Raw genomic sequence first — 26,550 nt, forward strand, 5'->3', positions numbered from 1 at the left:
CCTCTCACGGCCTTTCTCCGCAGCGCATGACGGACAAGTGCTTTCGGAAGTGCATCGGGAAGCCCGGTGGCGCGCTGGACAATTCGGAGCAGGTGAGCGCGGTCGGGGAGAAGCGGGGACCCGCGGGCCACCCACCGGCGCGACCGCTGAAGGCTCTCTGTCCCGCAGAAGTGCATCGCCATGTGCATGGACCGGTACATGGACGCCTGGAACACGGTTTCCCGAGCCTACAACTCTCGGCTGCAGCGGGAGAGAGCCAACATGTGAAGCGCCCTGGCTCCTGGACCAGGGAGGGACCATGTGGGGAAGGGACGAGTGGCCAGTCCAGGTGGTTGGGGGCGAAATCCTGCCTTTCCAGCCCCTGCCATGGCAGAGCAATAAACCCTCGCTGAACCTTTTGCATCCATTGGCTTTTATTAGCACCAGCCCCAGGAGCGAGTGAATTTTCCAGCCTTGAGAGCCACTGTGAGCTGCTTGGTTTGCCTCACGCCCTTCCCAACGGTCCAGACTGGCCAAGGCATATAGCAGCTGATAAATCCCTGCTTAAAGGGCTGCGAGAGGCAAGGATCCTTCTGTGGAAAAGGGGGGCCAAGCCAGCAACAGAGTCCCCTTGCCCAGGAAGCGAGCATGGACCCAGCCATCAGGTAGTTACCCAGTCCCTTTTCATCAGTGGAAAAGCTGCCATAAGATGCTCTACATGCCATACTTGGCTCTTTCTTCCTTTGTATTTGTATAGATATATGTGGGGCTTGCTTTTGGGCTCATAGGCTTTGACTCAGCTCAAGCAGTGTGTTGGGGAGCAGGGGTGCTCTTATTAGGTTTGCAGCACAGCCTTGCAAATAGTGGTACAAGCACAACTGGGGATGAAAAGGGTTGGGAAGTACTTAGGTTGATTTCTTTATAGAATAAAATGTGTTGTGTGGCTGTGATATTCTGTAACTTCTGGTTTGGCTCTGGCACAGATGTTCCATCTTGGACCCTACCTTCTAGGCATCATTTTTTTGGGGGAGGAGCACTTCTGCAACAGAGGACGTGGGTCTGCTTTGGGGCTGAGCTCTGTATTGTTCTTGGCTTACACACCTCTCCTGGAAAGGTTGGTATATGCTGTGTAGTCAGCAGTATGCACAGCAGCTGGAAGAGGAGAGTGTTGGAGATTAAAAGTGCCCATGCCCCCGTAGTGAGATTTTTGAAATCCCTTCTTTTGAAGCTCTTCTATATTTTATAAAATATTTCACTGTTTGCTGGGGCAGGGAGACAGACTGGAAGGATGACGTCTCCTTAGCTGCTAGGACATTCAAAGGGATGTGGGAGAACCTGATTTAATTTAATCTCCCAATGTGGTGGCTTCTATGAAGGAACTAAAGTGTTCTCACACAAGGTAAACTATTAGGAAATAACTGGATATTTGGACTAATTGAAACTGAATGGAGTTTTCAGCCACGTTTGCTTAGAGGCCTTTTTACTTTTCTTTATGGCTGTATGAATTTTGTGGTACTGGCTGTGCAGCAGTCCTGTTTCATTGATGGGAGCATCCCATCCAACAAGTGTTTCAGCCATGGATCTGAACCCATCTTGAGCTGAGCCATGCCTGGAAGCCAGGTGTTCCACCTTGCTAGTGCTCTAGCTGGGAAAGGGTAGATCTCACTGCCAGCTGGGTTGGGAAAGAATAAACCTCTTGCTATACCCAGATGCAGAGCTTAAGTGCCAAAGACTAGGAAGGGGTTTGGGGTACTAGCTGCTCTTCAGTTTTGGTGGTCGAATCTATGAGGCGATGTCTAAGTCTGCCTAAGACTTGACACATGAGCTCTGCAGCAGTTTTTTCTTGTGAACAAAGGTGTCTGTGTGCCTTATGCTGGCTAGTGGGACCTCACTTCCCACTGAAGGAGTTGTATCCTTGGGCCACTATCTCAGCACTTTGAATTTTTCCCACCTAGCTTAACCAGAACAGTGGTCTGTGTGGCTATGCCTTAATCTTTGTCAATTTAATCACCTGTTCCCTTATGCAAAGGGAGCTGGGGGTGTGGGGGGTTGTGAGAAGCCTGTCCTGATTCTCTAATGCAGATAAGGGCCTCTGCAGTCTTAAGTCCAAGTGTTTTAGTCCTACCTTCTCTTGTGATCAAATGGTGAGCCAGGGGATCGTCACTGAGCTTACTAGTACCAAGCATTGAGTGGAAACAGTAGCATACCCTTTCCAAAAGCCATTGCACAACATAACAGCTCCATCAAGCCAGTGAGGTCTGAGGCTTCTGCAAGGGCGTGACTCTGGGCTGGGACAAAGTCGACTTGTCTCTTGGTGTGGCTTTGGGATGACAGCTCATAGACAGAGGTCAGCCAAACTACGTGAATCTCTGGTAGATGTTTCAGGCATTCCTCCAACTAGAAAGGCCACGTTTTAATGTGTAGGATGTTTGGCCAGGTCTTAAGATGGGACAGGCCTCATTTATTTATAGAAAATGTCTAGAATTGTACCTTTCTACACAAAGCAGTTATCAAATGCTCTGGTGTCACAACGGCAGTGGGTCACACAACACTGGCATTTGCTGAATACCTGCAGGCCATCTTCGTCCCTTTGCAGCATCAAAAAAAATGTACAATAGCTGAGGGGTTAGTGCATCCTCTGGCAATTACTCCTCTCATTTGTCGCCTTCCCTGAGTGGCAAAATGCAGCTTCAGAGCTTGAGATGCTGTGCAATCCAGCCCTGGACAGCTGTGACTTTGGTGTAGACACCAGGGAAGTATGGCCTGGCACAGCCATAGCCCCAGCTTGTGATTCCTGCTAGAAACCACTTCCCTGAGGATTCTTTACATGCCAGGGGCCCACCTGCATCGCCCTGCAGAGAGAGGAAAAGGGTCCTGTATCAAGCCAAAAAAGCAGCCCCCCCAGTCCCCCCAGCTGTGAGATGTTCTTTCTCTCTGGGGCAAAGGAGCACTTGCTGTCCTGTTCCCCACCTCCCCAGGAGCCTGCTTCCAAGCTGGAGGACTGCTCAGTGATGTACTTGCATGTGCAATCTGAGGTGGGGTTTTGGAACACGGAAGAGTGTGTTCAGAAGCACAACAGGGTCATGAAACGGGCTCCATGGTATCCCTGTGGTCTCTTGCTTGGTATTACCTCTCTGCATGTTTCCCTGACCTGTCACAGGTTCGTGGGGCAAGCAGAACGAGGTGTATGCAGGATGGACTTGGATAATGGCAACAGCCAGCGGAGGTGGATGGACAGACAGCTGAGCTAGGGGAGGCAGGGCAAGGCCCTCCTGAAAGAATGTAGCCCAGGGACTTTGCACAAGTTTGCTCTGTCCCAGCTGCAGCATTTGCTGCTCTCGCACTCACTGAACAACTGTCGACGGTGCCCTGTGGGAAACCGGCACACACCATCCTGCTGCTGATCTGGACAGGGTAGAACTTTTTGCAGGCCTGGTCTCCAATCATGTTCACTGCTGCTTTTTGTAGATGCTTTGACATGAGACCTGAGGAGACAAGTATCGCTGTTAGCTGGGTGCAGAGCATGTGAGAAGCAGCAGCATCTGTAGGAGTGGGGTCTCTGCGGCCTTACTTGCTTGCCAAAGGGAGAGACCTGCACTAGGAAAGTGAATCAGGCCTGGTTCCTCCCCAGCAGAGCAAGCACAGGAAGGTCCCTTTTGTGTGTAGTTTGTCAGGCAGCTCAGCTGACCAGATAGAAATGGTATCAGGGTGGTCCTTGTACTGCAGGAGCACAGCTGGAGCAGCTGCTACAGGGATGGGGAGCACAGTGGCGGGCATGTAGAAAGCTTGGGAAGGCTGCAAGAGGGCAGAGGTGTAACCAAGTGGAGGAGTACAGTGCATGGCAGCTGGGGAGGAGATTGTGGTGACACCAGGCCTTGCACAGGTTGGTATCCCCTGCAGGGTCTGGCCTGGCATGGGGAGTGCTTGGGGCAGTGGAGTGGGAATTGTAGATGTTTGGGCTCACAGGGTAGGTGGCACTTAGCTTGGCCATCATGGTTGTGAGGGAGCCCTCTCAGCCAGTACCTCCTTCCTTTGTGGAGCCCCAGCCTGTGATGAAGCATCTGGCTCCTTCATGGAAGATGTGTGAATTGTCTGGGAGACATATAGGTTTGATGGTGTTGCTGAATTTGACGGGCATGTTCAGCTCGAGCAGTGCCACATCGTAGTCTAGGCTGTAGATGTTGTAAAAAGGGTGCTTGTAGATACGGAATATTTTCTCCATTTTGCCATCGATGCCACTTGGGTAGGGTGTTCCTAGAAAGGCCACCCACATTTTGGGGTCACTGTAACTGCAGAAAGACAGCAAACCTGGCTGTTAGGAGCATGGCCTCACAAGGAGGGCTGTTCCTCCACTTGTGGGGCTGGGATGCGCTATGGCCACACCTTGTGAGGCCAGGACCCCTGTCTCCATCACTGTGGACATACTCGGGCTTTGCTCCACTCATTCCTCTTCACGCTTACCTGTAGGGGCACATCTGTAATAGGGAGTGTGTGCTTCTGGTGGGGCACAGCATCCCAGCCATGGTGCTGGACTGCGAGGAAGGGGAAGGGCAGGTGGGCTGACGGGAGTGAGGCCAAGAGCCAGCTGGCTTCACTAGCCCATCTTAGACTTACATATCAAAGCAGTGAGCTGCAGAGAGCAGCCACCGGTCGGCAATGAGGACAGCCCCGCACTTGTGCTCCTTCTGCTGAAGCCAGAGACTGACTTGCCAGGGCCATTCTCCTCGAGCTGCAGTGCTGCCACCCACGATCTTGCTGAAGGCCAGAGCAGTTGTTAAGCCACAGTCTGAGACAGAGGAAGAGGCACCGTGGTTTTAAGTAACCATAAGTGAAAGGGATAGCTGCCCTCCTTCCATAGCCCGTGCCATGGGGCAGCCTTCTGGGGAGATATACGCAGGGCAGTAGAATGTGATGAATTTCATTCACCCATCTGAGGCAAGGCTTGGCAGACATGGTATGGTTTGGGAACTTTTACTTGTTATCACAGATCACACATTGCAGGGATGTGATGTGTGAGGAGGGGATGTTTGGATGGACTGGCTGAGCTGTCACACAGCAAGGAATGCGCAGTCCAAGGAGCAGTCCCGGGGGTGACAAGATATCTTCTGGGCTGCCACGTTGTGCAGAGCTGTCTTGCCAGCTTGTACTAGCAGACTGGTCAGAAGGCTTGTGTGCTGGGAAATGGGTTCTAATGTTTATAGCATAGGAGAAGAGGCCACATTCCCTGGCAGAAAATTTGGACCCTGCTCATCCAGCTTTATCTTGTTATAGGCTCTGGCAGACCAAGTATGACCTGGACCACAAGGGGCTGGCCCAGGCCCCCAGTGTACAACGTGGGGCCCAAGACAGCCCATGTGAAGTTGGTGGGTTGCACTGGAGAGTCTGGGTAATGTAGAATAATACTGGGCAGCAGTTGCAGGCTGCAAAGCAGTACTCACCGCAGTTGCGCTCATCGAAGCCGTTGCTGCAGTCAACAATGCCATCACATTCGGGATTTTCTTTTCCAATACAGACCTTGCTGGAACACTTGAAGGTGAGGCTGGTACAAGGCACCACTGGAAGGCAATAACCCATGGCCTGCTCAGTACCCTCTGTGCTGGGGCTGGAGGTCTCCTACCAACACGTCAATAAATCTGTCGTCAGTTTTACCTGGAGTTTGGGTGGGCTTGGCAGGCTCAGTGGTTTTCAGAGCTGTGGAAGTTTCTTTCACGGTTGTGGTCTTCATCCCCAGGGTGGTTCTGTTGATTGGACTTGCAGCTGTTGTGCTGGGCTGGCGGGTGAGGATGGCTGCAGTAGAAGTTCTAGTGATAGCTGAACTGGAAGGGGTATCTGTGCCAGGACTGGGCAACTGTGAGATGGTATCCAGGATCCAGTCTTTGAGTTTGGTAATTCTGGAGTACACACCGGGTTTCGTAGGCTGGGCACAACCAATTCCCCAACTCACAATGCCGGCCAGATAAAACACTCCTGGGGTCACCTCACAGGCCAAGGGTCCACCTGAATCTCCCTGAGGAAGAAGCAAGGCAATGGCTGCTCAGCCCAGTCTCCCCTAGACAGGTCTACATGGAGCTGCCCCTCAGCCACACTGGGAGGACCTAGCTAGCCCCAAACTCTTCTTTCTCCAGCCCTGCAGGGCTGTCTGCTGCCATGCAGTGTGTGTGCAAGACATGAGTGTGCAGAGGCTGAAACTAGGGTCAGTAGCTCAACCTGGCTGCACAGATACAACTGGCATTTGTCATGAAAGTTAATAGCTTCTGACAGCACCTTTCCACAAGTGAAGGACAGCCACCACCAACTACCACTGTCTCGTTGCCACAGGAGGAGACCTGCTTCATCCAGGACTCTAGTCTGGCCAGACAGAGCAGTGGGATGTTGGTTTAAGTCATGCTCAACTTGATGGAGCTTTATTTACTTTTCTAAAGCTCCAAGGCAGTGGGCTGGGTTTTTTGAGCTAAGGTACATGTGGATTACAGCCTGGCCACAGCAGCTCAGTAAATACTTCCCAAGGATGTGCTGAGGCTGTGAGTTAGCCTAGCTTTCTGGAACAATCCACAAAGGAGTAGAGAAATCCCAGACTCTTACCTGGCATGAGTCTATCTTCCCCTCCAGGAAGCCAGCACAGATCATTCGGTCAGTGAGGGAGAAGTTGTAGAGGAAGTTGCAGGTCTTCTGGTCTATGATGCCCACAGAGGCTTTCTGCAGGATCTCAGGGTTGGTGACTGCATGAAAACCAGGGGATTAGTGAGTGCAGCAGAGGGAAGTGGGAGCTAATGGCTTTTAGACTGACCCAACGCTTATTTCAGGAAAACGGGCTGTAATCCCATGCAGGAGCCGAGTCCTATATGAACTACTCTCTCAGCAGCCCTGAAGCTGCTGGCTCACCCCAGGGTGCAGTTTCATACCTGTGCAAAGGATACTGCACACAGGCAGCAAGTTTCTGTTGTCTTGACAGTATGTGGGCTTCTGGTCAACTGTTAAGAGGGCCAGTAGCGCTTCTTTGGTAGCACACGTGCCACCCTCAGGCCTTCTCCCTACAACGGGATCTTTGCTTTTTCTAATTGCTTGGAACATCTTTGCGACTGAGCGTGGTTGCTGAGGCCGACATACTGTCCTGCCCGAGCTACAGCAGGCCACTGAGGCAGTGCCCCACTCTTGCTTAACATGGGAGAACTACTGAGGGGAGCCCAGCAGGTTTCTTCTGGTTCCTGCCAAGCTGCTCTCTCTGTTTTCTTGTTTGCTGGTGGCTCCTAAATAACTGCGGTTTAAGATAGTGCTCTGTGTGCCCTTATTCTCGCTTATTCTTGTGTTTCTGTCAGTTCCTGACTGTCCCGTTACTGTCCCCTGTCCTGTCCCAGGACTGTCTGGGTCGCAGTGGCACAGGCTTTGCTGCTGAGTCTGTCACTGCTTCAGAGCAAATCAACTGGTAATGCATCACTGCTTACCGTTCCCTTCTTGGAGGTTACCCCACCCAGAAATTATGCATTTCTTGCCAACAGGAAACTTCTGCACAGCAAGTGGGAGACAGATGGGCTGGATGTATTTGTTGAAGACAAGAGGTCTTGCCAGCTCAAGTACAGCCACATCAAAGTCCAGAATAATAGGGTTGAAGAGGGGATGCTGGATCACTCTTGTTACATTGACTTTCACTGCATTCCCATCTGTTCCATTTAGTGACGTTGTTCCCATATAGGCTTCGATCTCTTCTGGATTTGTCCTGCAAATACATAATCCTAAACATGCATGCTCACACACATATGCCTAGCATGAATTCTGACATTTAAATTGCAGACAACTTTAAAAGATCAGTGTTTGAAACCTTACTTTACCAAAGCAGAGCCCAGCACACAGAAGAGCAGCCCTGCTAAGTCAGGCCCAAAGAACTGTTTCTAGCAGTGGCACATGTTGAATGTCTCCTGAAGAGCAGGTAAACATGTAGTAATTGTCTCTTCACCTCCAGAAATTTGTGATTTCAGGAGTGTTCCGGCACACAGATGGTGTTTCTATATTCAGTTGGTCTTTATGGATTTTTGGGTTTTATTTGGATTTTTCTAGAGTTGTATTTTATTCCTTTTTTTTAACTCCATGTGAATTTTAAACATTCGGTTTAATGACATTTATGAAGAACTGCTTCCTTTTGCTTGTTTTCCACCTGCTCTTGGTGGTTATTTGATATCTTAGAAAAACAGTAAGAAGGCATTCCCTAAACACCTTGTCTGTACCCTTTGTAATTATATAGTCCATATCACACACTCCCTTCCCACCCAGTTGTCTCTTTTCCCAAGTCTAGTCTGATCTATGCTGTCGTTCTTGTTATGGATGCTGTTCCTCACCTAGCTCATCCTTGTGTCTTGTGTTAGCCTTTTTACAATATGTTATTCTAGCACTGCATGCAATGTTTGAGAAGTCGGTATGCTGTGGATTACCAGCAACATACTGGTAATCTCAGTTGTTTTTCTAATAATTACTAGCATTCACTTGCTCTTTAATTGCCACTGCCCACAGAACTGCTGTTCTCATGGCAATATCCACAGTATTTCTGACCTCTTTTTCTGCATGGTAAAAGCTGATGGAGACCCATCATCATCTGCAGACAGACAGCATTGCTTTTTTGCTATGTGCCTCACTTCACACTTGCCTACCTTGCATTTCACTTGCTGCTTTATTGCCCAGCTATTTAATGCATAAGGTTGTCTTGAAACTCTTCACAGTTAGTCCCCCACCTTTTCTGCCTTCAGGAATTTTTATTCTTGATAAACATTATCCTCTTGCTACTCATTTTTTTATCTAGGTTATTTATAAATCTGGGCTTGGGCTCTTGCTGTTTACTAGAACTATGCAGGATTGAACTGACCACAGCTGACCATGTGTCTCTATTTCCTATATAGAGATTTTAAAAGTTAAATTTCTTGAAGAAACTCTCTTGTGGCACCTGTCCTTTTCCACCCCTCTTAGATGTGTTGTCCTTGCTCCCTGCCCAGGCTACTTTAACCTTTCCCTGCCTCATCCCAGCCTCCCCATAAAACCCCTTTTACTATGCATCTCTAGATATAGCAAAAATTAATGTCCAATGTGGGTTCTTATTTTCCCCCCAGTGACACCAGTGCCACAGCTGTGGGTTTGGCTACACGGCTGTGTAGAGCTGCACAGCTCTGTGCCAGTGGGCAGGCGAGCTGGAACAGCAGTGCTAGCAGGGTTGGACTCTTACTCATTGAAGCAGTGAGCTGCCGACAGCAGCCAGCGGTCCCCAATTATGGTGGCTCCACAGAAATGCCTTGAGTCTTCTTTCAGGCTGACTTGCCAGGGGATCTCTGCTCTGGAAGCATCTGTTCCTCCCACGATCTTGCTGGGTTTAGAGAACCCAGGTCGTCCTCCACACTCTGAACAAAAGCCAAAGCATGACTTGTGAGTACTCCTAGCAGAAAACAAGCGAGGAGAGACTTTTGTTCTCTCCAACCAGTAAGTCTGAGCAGGGACAGGTCAGGGCTGAAGTATGAGGCATCTGCCCAAGCCCTGCCTGCTGATCATGGCGGTCCCTGATGGTGGCCGTGCACAGCCATACATGGGCTTTCACCCTAACTGCTGTTCTGCATCTTGCTCTTGGCAAGTCCTTAATCCTGTGCCTTTCTCGAAGGCAGAGTAACCAGCAGCTCTGTGCCTCTTAGCCTTGCCATTCCAGATAAAAAGTTAATCCTAAGTTTAGAAAAATACCCTACATCTGTATCTCCAGGCGGAGCTGCTGGGAGGGCTCCTTGGAGCTGACAAGTTATCCTATCCCCTTCAGGGAGAAGATGCGTGGCTGCTGTGAAGTTGCAGCCATCAACTTTGAACTGCTGGGAGATCCTTAGGTGGCAAATAAAAGTGAGTGGTCAACAGGTTAAACAGTGTCAGGTGTTGCTGTGTCTTAGTAACCTGTCCTGGGCCTGCTGGAGCAAACCAATTACACAGCAGACAAAACTATACATTCAGTTGCATAAGCAAAGGAGCCCATGAAACTCATCTGCACAGATACTGAGTGATTTTGCCAGGCTGCTCTGGGCTGAGCAGGGACAGCCAGATAGTGTCACTTGTGCCTTGGCCCTTAGCACTCAGGCAAGGGTTGTGTGGGTCACCCTACTGAAGGTCATTTCAGCTCAGCAGAAGAACGAACCTGGCATTTGGACCTGTACCAGCCACTCTTCCTGCCAAGGTGCACCCACCCTGTGGGTGCTCATACCTTGTGGTCTTGGTGCAGTCACTGGCTTGCTGGCGGCTGGGGCTGGTGAAGTGGTGGGGATTGCTCTGGTGGTGGTGGTGCTGAACTCTTCAGAGCTGACCATGCTGCTATTAGTACTGGAGTGTATTGGAGGGCCAGTACGGGCTACAGAGGTGGGGAAGGTGGAAATAGCATCCAAGATCCAGTCTCTGAGTTTGGTAACACGTGTGTAAACCCCGGGCCGCCTGGCTTCAGCACATCCAATTCCCCAACTCACAATTCCTGCCAGGAAAAACTTGCCAGATGGTTCTTCACAAACCAGGGGCCCACCAGAGTCACCCTGCAAGAGAAGCCAGATGGTGAGCTGTCCCTGGGGACGCTCTGAGCTCACCCTGGCCACCCTCGGCATACCTCTGCTGGGCTGTGTCTGTCTGTCCCTGTGTATCCCAGCTCACCTCTGCTTATTTACTCCAGCCTAGTGATGAGTGAAGCATCTCCTGTGCTGGCCTTTGGGTGCTCCTCTGTGTGGGTACACTGTCCTGCTATGAAGCAGTAGCCTTGTGCCCTTGATATGCCAGAAGAGCACAAGGGCATACTCCATAGAATCTAGGGTAAGCATTTCTACCGATTTAATAATTCGGATGGCAGTGCATTTTGGGGGTTGGATTGCTCTAGGTGAATAATGAATGACCGGATGGGTCACGTTCATCATCCAACCTCGAATCTTCCATTCTTGGCCCCTTCTCTGGTGTTTGTGCTGCATTTGGTGCAGAAATATGAAATGCTACCACCACAGAAGTGCAGCTTTGCTCAGCTGGTGGCTGCAGGTATGAAGGGCCCTGCCAAACCACAGGGACAGCCATGGAAATCATCCTCTCACAACACAGTCCTCATCTCCCCACACATTGTGAAAGGCAGGATTTTCTCCAGCTGACCACTTGCAATTCCAGGCTGACTAGGGAAAACACCAAGTTCACCAAAAACTGTTGTGTATATGTTTTAGTTTCCACTGCTGCCCTTCGCCATCTGGATTTTGATATGAGGACCTGCCAGGTACATTGGTAGTGCCAGCCCTGATTACAGCTCAGGAAGTAGAGAAAAGTAGTTAAATAGCCAAAAGAGCCCCTTAAACATCACTGCCCTGCTCTAAGCACTAGAGAACATATCCTCATTTTTGTCTTCTGCAGTCCCTGATCCATGCTTGGGTCTAAGGCATGGCCTCAAACCTTGTGGGGGCGGAACTGTGACCTTGGTGTCAGATCCTGCTTCTTGAAGTGCTGCTTGGTGCATACTGGGAGGGAAAAGACTCATGCGGGGAGGTGTGCTGGCTTCCCTGGGCAAAGCTTACCTGGCAGGAGTCGATTTTCCCCTCCAGGTAGCCAGCACACAGCATCCTGTCTGTGAGGACATGGCTGTAGAGGCTGGAGCACAGCGTCTGGTCCAGCAGCTCCACTGTTGCTTTCTGCAGGAACTCGGGTTTCACCACTAAACGAGAAAGATGTGACCGTGAGCTCATTGCAGGGAGCCTTGCACAGGACCAAGTCCCCATGTTACAGCCCACCCTGGCTGGCCAGAGCACGGCCTGAGTTCCCTCCCCTGGTGCCTCCTGCACCACTCGCACCCCACCATGCCACCTCTGCCGCCTGCCACACTTTGCTTACAGAAATCCTCCTTGAGGTAGCCCCAGCCGGAGATAAGGCACTTCTTGCTGGTGGGGAAGTGATGCCCAGTGTCTGGCAGGCACACAGGCTGGATGTACTTAGTGAAGGTCACAGGTCTCTTCAGCTCCAGCACAGCCACATCATAGTCAGCCGTGTCGGCGTTGTAGGAGGGGTGCAGGATGATCCGTGTGATGCCCATTTTCACCGTGCTGCTGTCTGAGCCTCTGAGGGAGGTGGTCCCTGTGTAAGCTGCCCACATGGCTGGGTCCTGAAACCTGGAAGAGAGACAGCCAGGACTGTGTGAGCCTGCCGCCACAGCATCACCCTGCAAACCAGAGCTGCTTGGTGCAGGTGGTACTGCCTCCTGCCCATCCTGCCATCCGCTCTGGGACAGGAGCTTCCTGTGGCTTAATCTGGTAGGGGAAGGAACCAGGTGTGATGGGGCAGTGTGGTACAGCGGGAGCTTGGGCCGGAAGATACGGCAGCTTTTGGAAACAGCGTGGGGGGACAAGCTAGCGTGGCTAGAGCTTACTCAGTAAAGCAGTGAGCAGCAGACACCATCCACTTCTCTGTGAGGATTGCAGCACCACAGAAGTGCTCATTGTTCTCTCGCAGGCTGACTTGCCATGGGAACTCCCCTCTGGATGCCTCTGAGCCTCCAACTATCCTGGTGGCAGTCTGCATGGCAGGGCGGCTCCCGCAGTCTGAAAGGGAGGAGAGAGCCAGTGCATCAGGATCCTGCCAGCTGCACCCCAGCAAGGTGCACTTGGGGGCAAGTGGAAAAAGCTGCTTCAGCTTTGTGCATGCTCCCAGCACATGCTCAAGCAGCAGGACATTGCCAGGGATGTCACAGGGCAGACTTTAACCTGCAGGCTTGGAAAAGAGCACTGCAAAGCACTGGCTCATCACAGCATCCTCCCTGAAACTCTTCTAAAGCAAGAAATTCTGGAGAGAAGTATCTTGGCTAGTTTCACAAGCTCAGCCACTGCCTTGTGATCTGCTCCCAGCAGCTCATGGGCATGTGGCGCCTGCTCAGCACGCCAGCCTACCAGGAAGGTGGACCTTATCATGACTCTTTGCAGCTGGTGATGGGACCAAGGTGATTCTAGGGTGCAATTCCCCCCATCCTGATGCAGACGTTACTATTGGCCTGACAAGTTGTGCCGTGTCCTTGGCTCTTTCTAGTGCCCAGAAGCCCAGTGGTGTTACAACTGTCAAGGTCTGCAGCAGCGGGTTGAGGTCCATCCCCCATGTCCAGGAGACCTGCTGCGAGAGACTTGCCACAGCCCCTTTCATCAGAGGCATTGGCGCAGTCTTTTTGGCCGTCGCATTCAGGGTTTTCTTTCCACACACACTGGTTGTTGAGGCAAGTGAATGTGTCTCCAGGGCAGCTCCCTGGGGACAGCAAGGCTTGAGTCACTTGTGTCTTCTGCAGCCCTCCCAGCAACTGTCCCACCAGCTTCCCCAGGGGCAACCACCATGGTGTCCTTGTCACTCTGCTCCCTGGCAGTGCCAGTGTCCCTGTGGGATGGAGCTGGAAGCGGAGCTGCAGCTCTTGTTGAGCTTGCAGGGGGAAAGGGGTGCAGAGCCCTGGACCACCAGGTTATGAACAAGATGGGGCACAAACACCACTTGTATTTGCAGCCAGGCCACCGGTGAGGAGGTGGCTACAGGTCAGGCTGCAGAATGCAGCCAAGGGAGCTGGGGCAGATGGCTCTTCCTGCTGCCTGGCTCTTACCTGATATCAGTCCAGGTCTGTGGGGAGAAACCTCACTGGGACCTGTGACAAAGTGGAAGGAATGGGGATCAGTGAGGGCGTCCCAGTCGGGGGCACAGGAGCTGCGTGCTCCTGTGGACTGTGCTGCTCCTGGGTCAGGGCTGGCAGAGGCTTTGCTTCATCTTTTCCTCCTGCCTGGCAATCACTTTCCCTGCCCCACGGCCAGTGGTGAGCTCCTGGCCCAGTTCCCTTCCTGGGGCCCTTCCTCAGTTTACTCCACCACAGGCACAGTGCACAGCGGAGCAGCCGCCATCTACAGCTCTGCAGGCTGTTGGGGTGATCCCAGGCGCACGGAGAAATTCCCAAGAGCTGTGGCAGTGAGCTGCTTCCCAGGAGCAGGCTCCAAGGCTGAAGCTATGCAGGGCTGTTGCCTAAAGCCACGGGGTGTCTGTGCACCCTCCATTTGGGCTGCACAAGGCTCCCAAAGATCCAGGGACCCTGCCCATCGTTGCAGGGAGTGCAGAGGGAGCTGCAGAGGAACCCACACCTTCATGTTTTCCAGGCACATGTTTTTTTAAATCCACTGGACCTGGAGTCCTGTGGTCACATGCAACTCCACAGTCACTGAAGGAAAGGAGAATTTCTAGTCAGGTGGCTTCAGAGAATAATTCAAATATGAGAAATATCTACCTAAGCAGGAATTACTGCTACAACTCTGAGGACTGCCTAAGGGCTGCTGCGTACTTGTAGGTACAGACAACCCAGCAATTAACCTCCTGAGGCTTGATCTCCTGCCCCTCAGGCTGGTTCCAGGTGCTGCAAGAAAAGCCAAAGCAGCTGCAATTTATGCTTTAGACTCTGTTGTTGCTGCAGGCCCCCAAAGCTGCTTTTGCAGGGCAGAGAGCAGCAGGACAGCATTAGCGTTGGAGAGGCACCTGGGGACTCCCCATGAATGTCTGTTCAGCAACCACCAAGAGCTAGGCATGTTTCTGCTGCTGTTTTGTGAAGCTGGTAGCACCTGGGAGCCAGGCAAAGCAGCTTTTGTAGGTTTGCTTGGGTGCCTGGCAGCACCTCCATTTCTAGCATTGCTGCTGGGCATGAAGCCTTGACTGGACATCCAAAGCTAAAGCCCTGCAGCAGTTTGGCTATCTGAGACACAGTTTGTGGTTTTGCTAGTGTGACCTTTGGTGCTAGCAGCACCAGCACAGGGCACCTTGCTCTGGCTGCCCAGCAGTTGTGGCAGGAGCATTACCTCTAAGAGAAGCTGAGGATATAGTCCCATAGGCAGCCAAGGAGAGACCCTGCTCGTGCAGGGCAGCCGCCAGCCCATGCCTGAGAGCTTCCTCCTCCATGGTAGAGTTCAGGGGCTGGGAATCCTGGGGGGCAAAGCGGAGGCGGAAACGGACGATCACGCTCGAGTTTCCATTCCTGCTGGAAGACAGAGGATTAATGGGTATGTTGGCTCCATGGTCAGTTCAAGGGATGGGCTCCTGTGCTAGCTGCCTACAGGGAACTCGAGGGAAACAAAACTAATGATAATTTAAGGCACAAGTTTCTTTGGAGATGTGCTCTGGGTTGAAACGGTCATTTGCATTTTTTTCTTTGGCCCAAAGTTCAGCTTTGGTTGAATAAAGCCATTTTCCTCTGCCTTTCTGACTGCATTACCAAATGAAAGAATGCAGAACATTGGTGCAATCCCAGAAGAAAACCCAGCCTTGACCAAAAAGCAGTTTCTCTGTGCACTAGGTTTGAACAAGAACACAGGTGTGAGCTCACCTTCTCGGTGGAGCTTGTCAGAATGCCCTGAAACATGAGCTGCACAGTCTGCAGAGAGAGCTGCTTACACTCACCTGTAGCCCAGGATGGTGCAACCAGTACAGCTCCGGTCCAGGTGGGAGTCCTGGAAACTGGACAGAAACTGCAAAGCAAAGAACGATGGTCACACACTTACCGTGCAGAAGACCCCAGAGAGATGGGACTAGATGATGCCTGGGATTTTGCAGGGAGCTGGAGCTGGCTGGAGCATCTCCTCTTGTCTGTGCAGGCAGCAGGAGCGCCTGTGTCCAGCTCATGCGTAACTCTTTTCCCACCCTGGCACGAGGCAGCACATCCCTTCTTTATGCCTTCCTACCACCTCTCTTTTGCAAGGAACAGACCTGAGCACACATTTCCCACTCCACAAATGTCTCTTAGGGCCTGACAGGGCCTCTTGAAGTGCAGCTCTGCCCTGCGGTCTACCCTGCTGATGTTTAAGAAATCCCTGTTTTCCTCCTGCCCTTGGCATCCAGGTTCTGCTGAATGAGGACAGTTGAGCTGGGCCCTGGAGAACCACCACAGTCTTTCCCAAGTCTTTTCCTGGCAAGCCCAGCTCAACTCACCAGCCTCTCAAGAGCGGGCGTCAGCACCCTGTAGTAGTCTGAGTTCTCCATCTGTAAGCTGCTGTTGAATGTGATTCCTCGCAGCTCCACTGTGTGCTCAAAGCTGGTCTCTCCCGTGGGATGACAGGCTGCCAGAGAGGGAAGGTGTCTGTTAGAGGCACAAAGGACACATGGAGGTTTGGGGCCATGGCTGGAGCCAGCTTTCCTCGCTGTCCACTTTGCAACATGGGTCTCATCATGTCCTTTAGACCCCCCTGGTTTGAGCACCCTGGGCTGCCTTGGGGGTGCCCCATGGCCGTGCTGGGCTACCCCACACACATGCAATAGGAGAAATTTGCACTGAACTAATTTGAACTTGAAAATGGTGGATTTTTATCAAGCCTGAGACAAAAGTTCATGAACAGATGGGTGCAACCTGGCAGCGCAATCCCAGATTGGCCCCATCCTTGCAATAACAGGCTGGGGAAAGGTATGCTGGGTACCGAAGCCAGCTTAGAAAGTGGTACTGTATAGTAGAGCTGTGCTGGTGGGATCTGTCAGTCATGTCAGGCTGGGGTCCACACCAGGGTGCTGGCCTGAGGTGGCATCTGGCCATGGGGCACCAGAGGCAGCAGGAGGAAGGTGGGAGAGGCAAGGAGGCGGTGGGCATGCTCTGGAGTGGGACAGTAAAACAGGCAATGCTCAGTGGCTGCAAGAGGTTGTGATAGGAGATGGCTGGGGCAGCAAGATGACAGGAAATTTGGGAGTTGCAGGGAGAGATTAGAGGAGATGAATAGAACATACATGTCATCCAACACTGAAGATAAAGTGCTTTAAAGTCAGATATTCAGAACATGAGTTGACTACAGCCCTTGCAGTTTGTGTGTGTGTGTGGGGGGTGAGTTGACCACATTTTGTCCTCAGCAGAAGGCTTTTGAGGACTTTTGCTACGAGGACTGTGAGCTGTGCAGACCATTTCTTTTTTGGAGCAGATATAAACTGAAAGAAGGTACCTGGCTGCACACTCACCCAGCAGGATCCCCAGGTAGAAAGCTGTCACGCTGCCCACCACGGCAGCAACAACCGTTACTTTCCAGCAGCTGGCCCTCAGTCCCCTTCTCTGGGTGCCTAGCACTGGCTTTATCTGGTCCATGCTTTCTGAGCAGCTCTACAGATGGCCTCTGTGATTAAAAAGAAGAGGAGGAAAAGGACAAGACTGGGATGAAATGTGATATGCCAGCTATGGTTACCCCAGGAGCTCCAACCAGTGCATGATCACAAGAAGTAAAAGGATGGACACACACTGCGTCCACTGAATGTGCCTCAGGCTGCAGTCAGGAGATTTTACTAATACATCTAGGTTGTAGGACCTGAGCACAGGTGGCCCCTCCCTGCCTGGTTCCCCTTCCCTTTCTTCCTAGGAGGCCACCACTGAGCATGGCCATATCTGTTGTGAGTGGATACCAGCCTGATGCCTCCATCTCCGTGCTCTGCACAGGTGCTTTTGGTGACACAAGCTCTGGGTGAGCACTGAACCAGCGTCCCAGCATCATGGGCCCTGCCTTGGGGTCCAACCAGGACAGCACACAGTACGTGCTCTTCAGCAGGCAGTCCCCCAGGCTTGACTTAGCAGCAGGGTTTCGAGGTCCTACCACCTATGATGCCAGGGTGAACTGGTAACGCCAGTTCATAGCAAGGGGTGAGTATGGACCGGGCTTGGCATCTTGGCTTGCTCTTTTTGCCTCAGACATCACCCCTAGAAAAGATTCTAAAACCAACCAGTGTCACTAGCAGATGCTTTGGTGCTGCTCAGGAGTCACGGAGCTGCACTAGCAGGTGGAACAGTTAAGTTGGAAAGTAAAACATTTATCTCAGAGTAATCATATAGACCTGCAAATAACAAAACTAGACTGCAGTCACATCCTTAAATATGAAACTCTGCAGTCTGAATAGAGAGCTATGGAGAGAGACCTGCCTGGCACTCCGGCTGGTAAATGTACCAAAGCCAATTGGTATTGAAAAACCTCAAGAATCCTTGTCTGCTTCTACTGGACCATTCTGACCTGGCTACTGAAATCCTGACACTAGGCTACTTAAATCCCCATGCTATATGTTATGTGCATTAAAACTGGCTAAGTAATAAACCTTACCCAATAGTTGTTTATGATGAGGCAGGTTCCAGTGTGAGCTTTCATATATAGCCCAATGCTATTCCGTATTTTTGCAAGAATTGTGAAGGAAATATAAAATCACAGTCAGTAAATTTAGTGGATGACAAAACTCACTACAGTGTTTAGCAGAGAGCTCCCAGTGCCTAGTAATGCAAAGCAATTAATATGTGCTTTAATTATAGCTATGCTACTATCCTGATGAGCAGTTTCTCCTTCCCTGTGGTCAGCACTGGCACTGGTGCTTCCAGTATTTTCCTTCAAGCGGTACAAACATCCTGCGCAGGAACCAAAGCCCCTTCATGTGATCTTTCCTTCCTCCTGAGATCAACTCAGTGGCCTCTGCTAGACTTGGTCCAGTATGTCAATGCTTTTCATGCACTGAAGGTGCTCAGAGGGGATACGGTACTCCAAATGTGATCTCAAAAGTGCCAAAAATAGGGCACTTGTCTTGTTTTTCTGTCTGCACTCTTGCTAGTACAAGCCAGCCTGTGGCTGGCCTTCTTTTGCACATCATCAACAACTGGATATCGGTAGGAATGAAACAGCCTGGGATATCCTGCTTTATCCACAGTCATTCGATCAGCCATACTTCAGCCATGTTAGTTTTTGCAAGAAGCCTAACAAGGCAAGAAGGGGCACTGATTTCCCCTGGCCCTAAAATGTATTAAATTACTGGATTAATATTCCTCCCTCACAGGTAGGAAGAAGACACACAACCCTTCCCTTCAGACTGGCACACAAAAGTCTATCTAAGACAATTTGGTTGGTCAGAGTTGAAAATACATGGAAGTCCAGCCTTCTTGGCCAAAGGTCCAAAGTTCCTCAGCTTCAGAGTGAGTTTTTTGAGGACTCAACCTCTAGCTGCTGGGAATTTCAGATTTACAGGTCACACCAGAAGAGTCTTGGCAAGGCAAATTCATCTCTCAAACTTATTCTGCCTAGATATCATCAGCTTCAAGAACATAAAACCCACCCAGCTTTCCCTTCCGCAGTCCCAAATTCTGTCCTGCCAAGGGACATCGCGCCTGGTCACTTCTGTACCACACACTTCCTACCGGTTCGTCTTGGCAAGGCAAATTCATCTCTCAAACTTATTCTGCCTAGATATCATCAGCTTCAAGAACATAAAACCACCCACCCAGTCCCTTCCGCAGTCCCAAATTCTGTCCTGCCAAGGGACATCGCGTCTGGTCACTTCTGTACCAGCCACTTCCTACCGGTTCAGAAGATGCTGTGAGTGGTTGGGCTGCAACAGCAGCTATTTACTGATGCTATAAATCAGGCTGTGACTTCAGCAAACAGGGAAGCTGCGGAGGAGCAGCCTTTTCTAATGCAAATGCATCCTAGCAATGAAAGAGAGAGAGGGAAGAAAGGGACAGAGGACACAGGGAGCAGCAGCACTCTTTCAGAAGAGCTTTTCTTCAGAAGATGCTGTGAGTGGTTGGGCTGCAACAGCAGCTATTTACTGATGCTATAAATCAGGCTGTGACTTCAGCAAACAGGGAAGCTGCGGAGGAGCAGCCTTTTCTAATGCAAATGCATCCTAGCAATGAAAGAGAGAGAGGGAAGAAAGGGACAGAGGACACAGGGAGCAGCAGCACTCTTTCAGAAGAGCTTTTCAGTGTTTTCCAAGAGGCGTCAGCAGCTCTTTAAACTGAAGCTTCTAGATAAGAGATTTTAAAAGGTCACTTCTTTGTGAGGCAACAGACAGAGAGAAAGGGGAGAGGAAGGGAGAATCTGTCCAAGATGCCTCTTTTTTTCTAACAGACCTCCAAATATTCTTTTTCAGTTGTAACTGAGCCTGGCGGAGATAGGCACTTTGGGCCCCTGTGTTTTGCTAACAGTATCTCCATTTGACAATTCAGCTCTGGCTAAGAGGAGACAGGTAGGAAACTTTTTTCCCAGTGGTCCCTGTGACCTAAATACATACAGATGAGCAATCTCTCCTCCACTCTTTCAATAGTTTTGGAGTCACTGGCTCTCTTGCAGTATGCTGAACATGGAAGCTCAAAGATCTAGTCCAGATATGCTGACCAGTGCAACAGTGGTCTTGCTACCAACGGACTTTAAAGGTAGGACAATTGCATCTGAGAAAAAAAATTAACATCACAGACAAAATTGGCTATGGCTGGGTGTTATTTTGACAACACAAGTTAGATACTGAACTAATCTTGGCTGTGTATAAAAAGTCATACTACAATAAAAGATAGTTTGGACCTTAGAAAAAAAATATAAAAAGTCATACTACAATAAAAGATACTTGGGACCTTAGAAAGAAGTTCGTATTATTGATTGCACTGGCATTTTAACTGGAAAAAATACAGTATTTAGAGACAGAGAAGCCTTCTACTTCCCAAAAGAATCAAAACTTGTCTTCTTTGCTCTCCCTTTTAGCATAAGGAAAGTTTATTTTCTTTTGGTATGAGTGGTGCGAGTTTAAAAAGAATTAAAAAGACATGTAAATGGAAAGCCCATCTTGCAAGAGCAAAACAGAAGGACCATCTATAAATACACAATGGAGATCGAGTAGCAAGGAGCTATATACATTGAAAAACATTGTTGCATAAAATCAGATGAGTGAAAAGTAAATTTTTTTGGCGAGGGCAGAAATTAGGAGAGTATTAACAGTCAGAGGAGCATGAGTTTCCAGTAGGAATGTTGAGAAGAAAAAGCACGTTTATGGTTTTTGTCAGATTATAAATTGTGAGTGGTTATAAAATATGACGCCCCTGATAGCGGTGGGGAGAAAAACTCTGTGATCTAAGAGAGTCCTTCCAGTCCTATCTTAGTGGGGTTTCTTCTCACTGCTCCATTTTAGCAGAGAAGGCATGTAAGATGTGCTACAGAGAAAGCCAGCAAGAACTGTCCTGTGAAAATAACCATCTCTGGCTGTCCCTAAGGATCTGCTGAGATTCCTGCGAGATGGCCACCACCTCTGCTCTTCTGCTTCTTGGCAGCTCAGGGTTTGTTTTCTCCACGGGAGTCTGGATTTTGCTCCAGGGTAGCCTTGAGTCATTCCATAGGATTTCCTTGGAAGATGTATTTTATTTCTCAACTGGCTCAGATAGGGAAATTTCAAAATATAAAGTGGAATGGTACAAATATCCATTTATCCATAATATTTCTTCTAATTAGCCAAACTGTCACTGACACCCGCTCTTCTCATCAAGGAGGACAAGAAAGTAGCACGTGTGTGTGTGTGAGCACGTGTGTGTGCGAGCACGTGTGTGCACTCGTGCAGCGGGTTGGGGGCACGTGGCGTGCAGGAGCAACAAGGGGACAAGGCAGGGCCACAGGAGGGAGATTGTGGGTGTCTGTCCATGCATTGGGCACAGATCACGGACTCCCCATGGCTGGGGTCTCTGTTTCAGTCTGGTGAGCCCCATGGCATGCACACCTGGTAAGACTGGCCCAGAGCACACAACTGCTCAGCACAAATTGTGGTGGTTCCTGTTTTTAGGTAGAAACTGGCTTCTTGCAAAATGTGACACTCCTGAGGTTGAAGTGCGACGGTGACCTCCCAGCGCTGTGCTGACGGCTACCCAGCAAAAGGGCTTGTTTTTTCTTCATTTACCTCCACGTTCCCCGGCCTCTTGTCTTCCACTGCTCGGCATTTCTCTTCCTTTGCCTCTGCTGTGTCTTTCCCTTTACATTTTCACCTCCTGAGACCTTTCCTTCCACCTTCCCAGCCCTCTCCAGCTCCTCATGCTTAGTATCTCCCCCTTCAGAACAGGAATGCTCACTCCCCTACCCCACACTGCCTTGCCCCAGGCTCCCTCCTGCTCTTCTCCAGCTTCTCCTGTTCCTGGTATGCCAGCCCCTAGCAGCAGCCCTCCACCAGGAGCACGCGAGCCAAGCCTCTCCTCTGATCTGTTGACCAGAAGAAAGAAACGGGGAAAGAAACACAGGAAAGAAACAGTGGTACCAGTGTCTTCAAAAGTCAACTTCATTTACAAATAACGAATGTGAGAAAACCCTAACGTCCCCAGATGGCAGAGTCTAGGCTACTCTGGAGTCTTTGTGCTGCATTTCTATATTCTAGCATATTTGGATGGTTTTCTCCAATGCTACCATTATAAAGGGCAGTCAATATGCTGCAACCATTTGAATAACCAAGTGTTAATAAAACATTGGTTTATCCCACATTAAGTTGGTACCATTATAGGGTAGTCTGGCTCTCAGCACAGCAATACTGTGTCTGCTGAGCCTTCAGACACGGGTTGCAAAACCGTCTCATGGTCTAAGGTCATGCCTGTAAGTCCTCACCCAGACAGAGCCTTTGCGAAATGATGGCATTGGTATGAAAAATATGCAACTTGGTTGAGGCAGACAGCAAGATCAGCAGCAAATCCACCTGCAACCTCAGGAAGTAATGAGCATTTGGTCAAAGGTGAGTGAAGGACTAATGATTTTATCACTGAGATAAGACTTGTGGCACTTCAGAGGAGGAATACCGCAGAAGCAGAATCACCTTTCTCCACAAGAAGAAAGCCCAAAATGAAAAATTAGATGTGCCTCACTTGGTGGGTTCACCATTCAAAATCACAGATGCCAGAACAACAAACCACATTCGTGCCACCAAACCACGAGCTTGAGCAGGAGAAGATAGTCACTTGCGGTAAGTGAAAGCAGAAGCATGACCAGAGGAGATGAAGAGATGTGGGTGTGCAAACAGGTCTGCTGGCAGAGCCTGGTGGCGAGAACAGCGAAACCCAAATGGGGTCAAGCCTTGTGATTTTTTCCCTACAGTTAGGAAATTAATTGTGTGCAAATGGGGCTCAGCAACTTGTGGCAGCAGCTACTGATAGAACGTAGAATATTTTCCTAGGGGAGTGGATTTATAACCAAAGGTATCTGTTGGGTGGTGGTACAGTGCAAGGACATGTCAGTCTGGAGAGGCCAAGAACCGTGTGCCAGTTCCCTCTTATGGCTCGAGGGCACCCCAGGGTTGCACCGTGAGTGGGGCTCCAGAGAAGGAAGGGAGCGTTGGAATAAAACTGTTGCTTCTTGGTGAGCCCATATGTCTTCCCTTAAATCTTCTGACGAGATGATGATATGCCATGAAAAAAAGCCCATGCAGAAACAGCAGCCAGCTGGTAGAACACATAAAGAAAGGACGGAGCTGCTCAGATGGTACCCAAGGACACAAGCTGGAGCAGATGGTACCTTCATGAGCAAAGACAAACTGCTCACAGGTAGCTAGCTGATCAGCAGACACAGTCAAGCCAAGTTTGGCTAACATGGCTTTTTTGTTTCATGTGGCATAAGCATCTCCTGCCACCAGACTGGTTCCTTGAACCACCTAACACTGTATTTCTTTAATCCTTTTGTTTTAACCCATCTCCAAGTTCTGTAATTGGCCATGTAGAGCTGTGCATGTCCCCCACCTCTCTGCAGGTTAACATTTAGTGGGGTTGTGCTGCATTTGAAAGGCTATACCCTACTTCCAAGCAGAAAGAGACACTGTCACCTAAGAGGCTGCAGACCCTGGGCTGAGGACACCTCTTTTCTACTGAGGTAAGTGAGTAAAGAGCCCCCAGCACCATCAGCCTCCAGACCTCGAGCAGCCTGCAAGTGAACAAATCTGCTCCGGCTGTTACCAGTCCCTGCCATTTAGTTTAGTAACAATCCCGAACGCCTGCTCACTTGCAGCACTACTCTTGGAGGTGCATCTGGTTCAGCTATAGTTCTGCTCTCAGCAAGCCCAATGACACTGTGTGGGCCTTGTTTATTGTCCCTCTTGGACTTCAAATGTCTCTCAATTTACAAGTAAGAAGATCCTCTCCCTGCCTGCCAGCTCTGCAGTCTCAGCTGGGACATGACAGACAGGCTGAGCTCCCCATTGCTGGTATTATCACTGCTAACAAAGGCTCTAACATCATTTCCACATCGGAGACACTCAGCCTCGAGCTCTCCCTTTGGTAACAGAGTACTGGGCAGATTTGCACCTGCAATTACTTTTTAAACTTTTAGCTGTGGATTACACAGTAAAATAAAGGCTGCCTTCCTCCCCCCCGAACTGTGCTGGCTTGACAACTCGGTACAGATAGTAAATACTGAATACACATGGGGAGTATCCACTAAGCAAAGAAGTGCCATTTTTGTCCAGTTACTTTTCACAATAGGAGCACTATATAATTTGATGCTTTTCAGCTCATGAATGGCCAAGAAAAACTCACATGCTTAACACATGGCATATCCTTTAGTGACAACCACCCTCCTCCCTTGGATGCTGTGTCTGGCCCAGTGCAAAGGCTGTGGGAGAAGTCTTGGTCTCGATGAAGTTGGTGGACATAGTGGGACCAGAGGTTCTTGGAGGAGCAGTGGCTAAAATAGATGTCTTCAGTTTGCAGATAATCACATTTTATTCTTTCTTACCAGCTTACATACATTAGAAGCAATGTGTAAATTACTTTTTTTGTACCTAGCTTCAACCCTTATTACAGTTTGACAGGTAGGCATTAACATTCATGGGCACAAAACCCCCATGCTACCCTGAAACCAGCCATCTGCAATGCATCCTCCCTCAGAGGAAGAATTCACATAGAGAAACCAGCCAGTGATGAAAGGTATCGGTCAAGCAGGGAACTCTCAGCATCTGAGTCAATGGGATTTTTGTCATTGACTTCAAAGGCTGCAGAATGAAACTCCACACATACGAATACGGGATAGTGTCATCTGCTAAACTCAAGTGCTGAGGCTGTGTGACCATGTACAGCTTCAATCAGCCCCTCCTGCTTGAGGAGACCATCCCCAAGCACAGGCCACAGGATGCTGGCATACACGGACTGCTCCATCCTGCACTGGCCTGTGCTGCCTTGCTTAGCACCTTCACCCACAGGGACCTCCCTTGAGCAGGATATGGGGGGATATGCCTGAACTCTGCAGGGCAGCCTCACGGCTGGAAGACAAGTGGGTGCAAAGCAGTGTGACAGCACTCTCCAAGTCCCTTCCTTCAACCATGGGAACAAAGCACCATCCAGCTGCAGAAACATTTAGTTTAGCTCAAATGATGGTACTATTCCAAGCCCATGGAGGTTGCTATGAGATTTGTCCCATGCCAAGGTCAAAACTGCTCACAGCCATGGCTGTGTCACTAGCACATTTCATATAATGATAATGTTGCTTATTTTAGCGTTTAGGTCTGCATTATTGCTAAAGCTGCACTTTTTATTTCCCATGAAGTACCCTGAACTTTCTTCCTAGAATATTTCATAATTTGTTGTAGCTTTTAAATAATGTAGACCATTCTTGGCATTTGGTTTCCAGAGTGTTAAAGAAACTAAGACATTCCTCCTTCACCAATACTTTCAGAGAAGAGGGTCCAGAGATCACTTTCCACCAAGGCTCATCCATTAGATCACACATTTGGTACAGCTGAAGACACGCTGGTTAATAGACAAAAGATGAAAAAGTCCTACAGAAATATAACCTGCAGGGCACAACTGGCAGAAATGTCAAACTTCCACAGACATTCAATGGGGAGCCCATTTCTGTGGCCAGTGTTGGTTCCTTTGGTCTGACGAGCAGAACAAATCCCCTCCAGCATCACCGATTCGTTTGTGCAAAGTGCTCCCAACCTCTCCCGGATCATTTGAGAGTCACATGGAATCGAAAAAAACTAAAAAAGCACTCCAGGATCACATAAGGAAAATTATTTAGCCATAAGCAACTAAAAAGGAAGCACTGAAGTTATTTGCATCTATTACTTTAAATAACAGGTTAGATGTTTCCCCTAACAGGCAATAAATTGAGAAACAAGCAGTTTCCTTAGAGCCAGCAAAGCAAGAGGAATTTCCCCAAGCATGGGGGGAAAATTCAGCGGGGAGGAGCAGTTTCAAATTCCCATTTGTCTGGAAATCTCCGAGTGCAGGCAGCAAACCCTGCCTAACCCTGCCGGAAAAGTGAGGAGGGGGGATTGCCCGAGCCTTTCCAGCCAGCCGTCCCCAGAAGCGGGCGGCAGGAGGGATCGCTCGCTCTACCTGCGCTGCCCACGTTTGCTGCGCTGTAAATTTGCGTTGGATGGTGTGTGCAGGCGTGGGACCACGGGGGCAAGAAGCACCCACGGGTGGGTGCAGTTATCAGAGCAGGTGCAGGTTTTTCTCTTCCCACCCGAGCCAAGAGAGCCCGACACCTTGAAGGACATAAAAAGGACTGTTAAGAAGGAGCAGGAACTCACCTGCTTTGCTTCTCCCGTTGCCACCGAGGTTTTTTCCCTAGAAACCTTCTCCCCCGGAGCGGTGCCTCCCGTGAGCTCGCCTCGTCCGGTGACTGCCCGGCCACACCGGCCGCGGGAGACGCTGGCGAGGAGGGTGGGAGGCACACGGGGAGTTTGCGTACGGCGCTTAAAGGCACAGGCTGAGAAGCGGAGACGGTTCACCCTGAAAAGCTGGTTTGTTTCTTCACCGGACTCTGGATTTAAGCACTTTTTTTTTTTTTTGTCCTCCTAGCTGCCTCCGTTGGAAACTCGAGC

At 50.0% G+C, this 26,550-nt stretch overlaps 2 protein-coding genes across 2 annotated transcripts; one reads left to right on the top strand and one right to left on the bottom strand.

Annotated features, from left to right (window-relative positions):
• The first annotated feature begins 25 nt into the window (after positions 1-25).
• On the top strand, positions 26-929 carry TIMM13 (translocase of inner mitochondrial membrane 13). Its single transcript, XM_009284276.1, has 2 exons — positions 26-92; positions 169-929. The coding sequence occupies exons 1-2, from the start codon at positions 27-29 to the stop codon at positions 265-267; spliced, it is 165 nt and encodes a 54-aa protein (XP_009282551.1). The 5' UTR covers position 26; the 3' UTR covers positions 268-929.
• A 1,494-nt stretch (positions 930-2,423) lies between these two features.
• Positions 2,424-17,059, bottom strand: TMPRSS9 (transmembrane protease, serine 9). Its single transcript, XM_009284286.1, has 19 exons — positions 16,936-17,059; positions 15,928-16,055; positions 15,400-15,467; positions 14,802-14,980; positions 13,571-13,612; positions 13,114-13,227; positions 12,365-12,536; positions 11,833-12,107; positions 11,520-11,656; positions 10,193-10,511; positions 9,185-9,356; positions 7,422-7,693; positions 6,562-6,698; positions 5,629-5,986; positions 5,418-5,534; positions 4,594-4,765; positions 4,003-4,268; positions 3,328-3,464; positions 2,424-2,831 (listed from the first exon to the last, which is right to left on the bottom strand). Exons 1-19 carry the CDS (start codon positions 17,057-17,059, stop codon positions 2,670-2,672), a joined length of 3,351 nt encoding a protein of 1,116 aa, XP_009282561.1. The 3' UTR covers positions 2,424-2,669.
• Between the last annotated feature and the right edge of the window lie 9,491 nt (positions 17,060-26,550).

This window comes from Aptenodytes forsteri, unplaced genomic scaffold (assembly GCF_000699145.1).
Source record: "Aptenodytes forsteri isolate BGI_AS27 unplaced genomic scaffold, ASM69914v1 Scaffold300, whole genome shotgun sequence".
NCBI lineage: Eukaryota > Metazoa > Chordata > Aves > Sphenisciformes > Spheniscidae > Aptenodytes > Aptenodytes forsteri.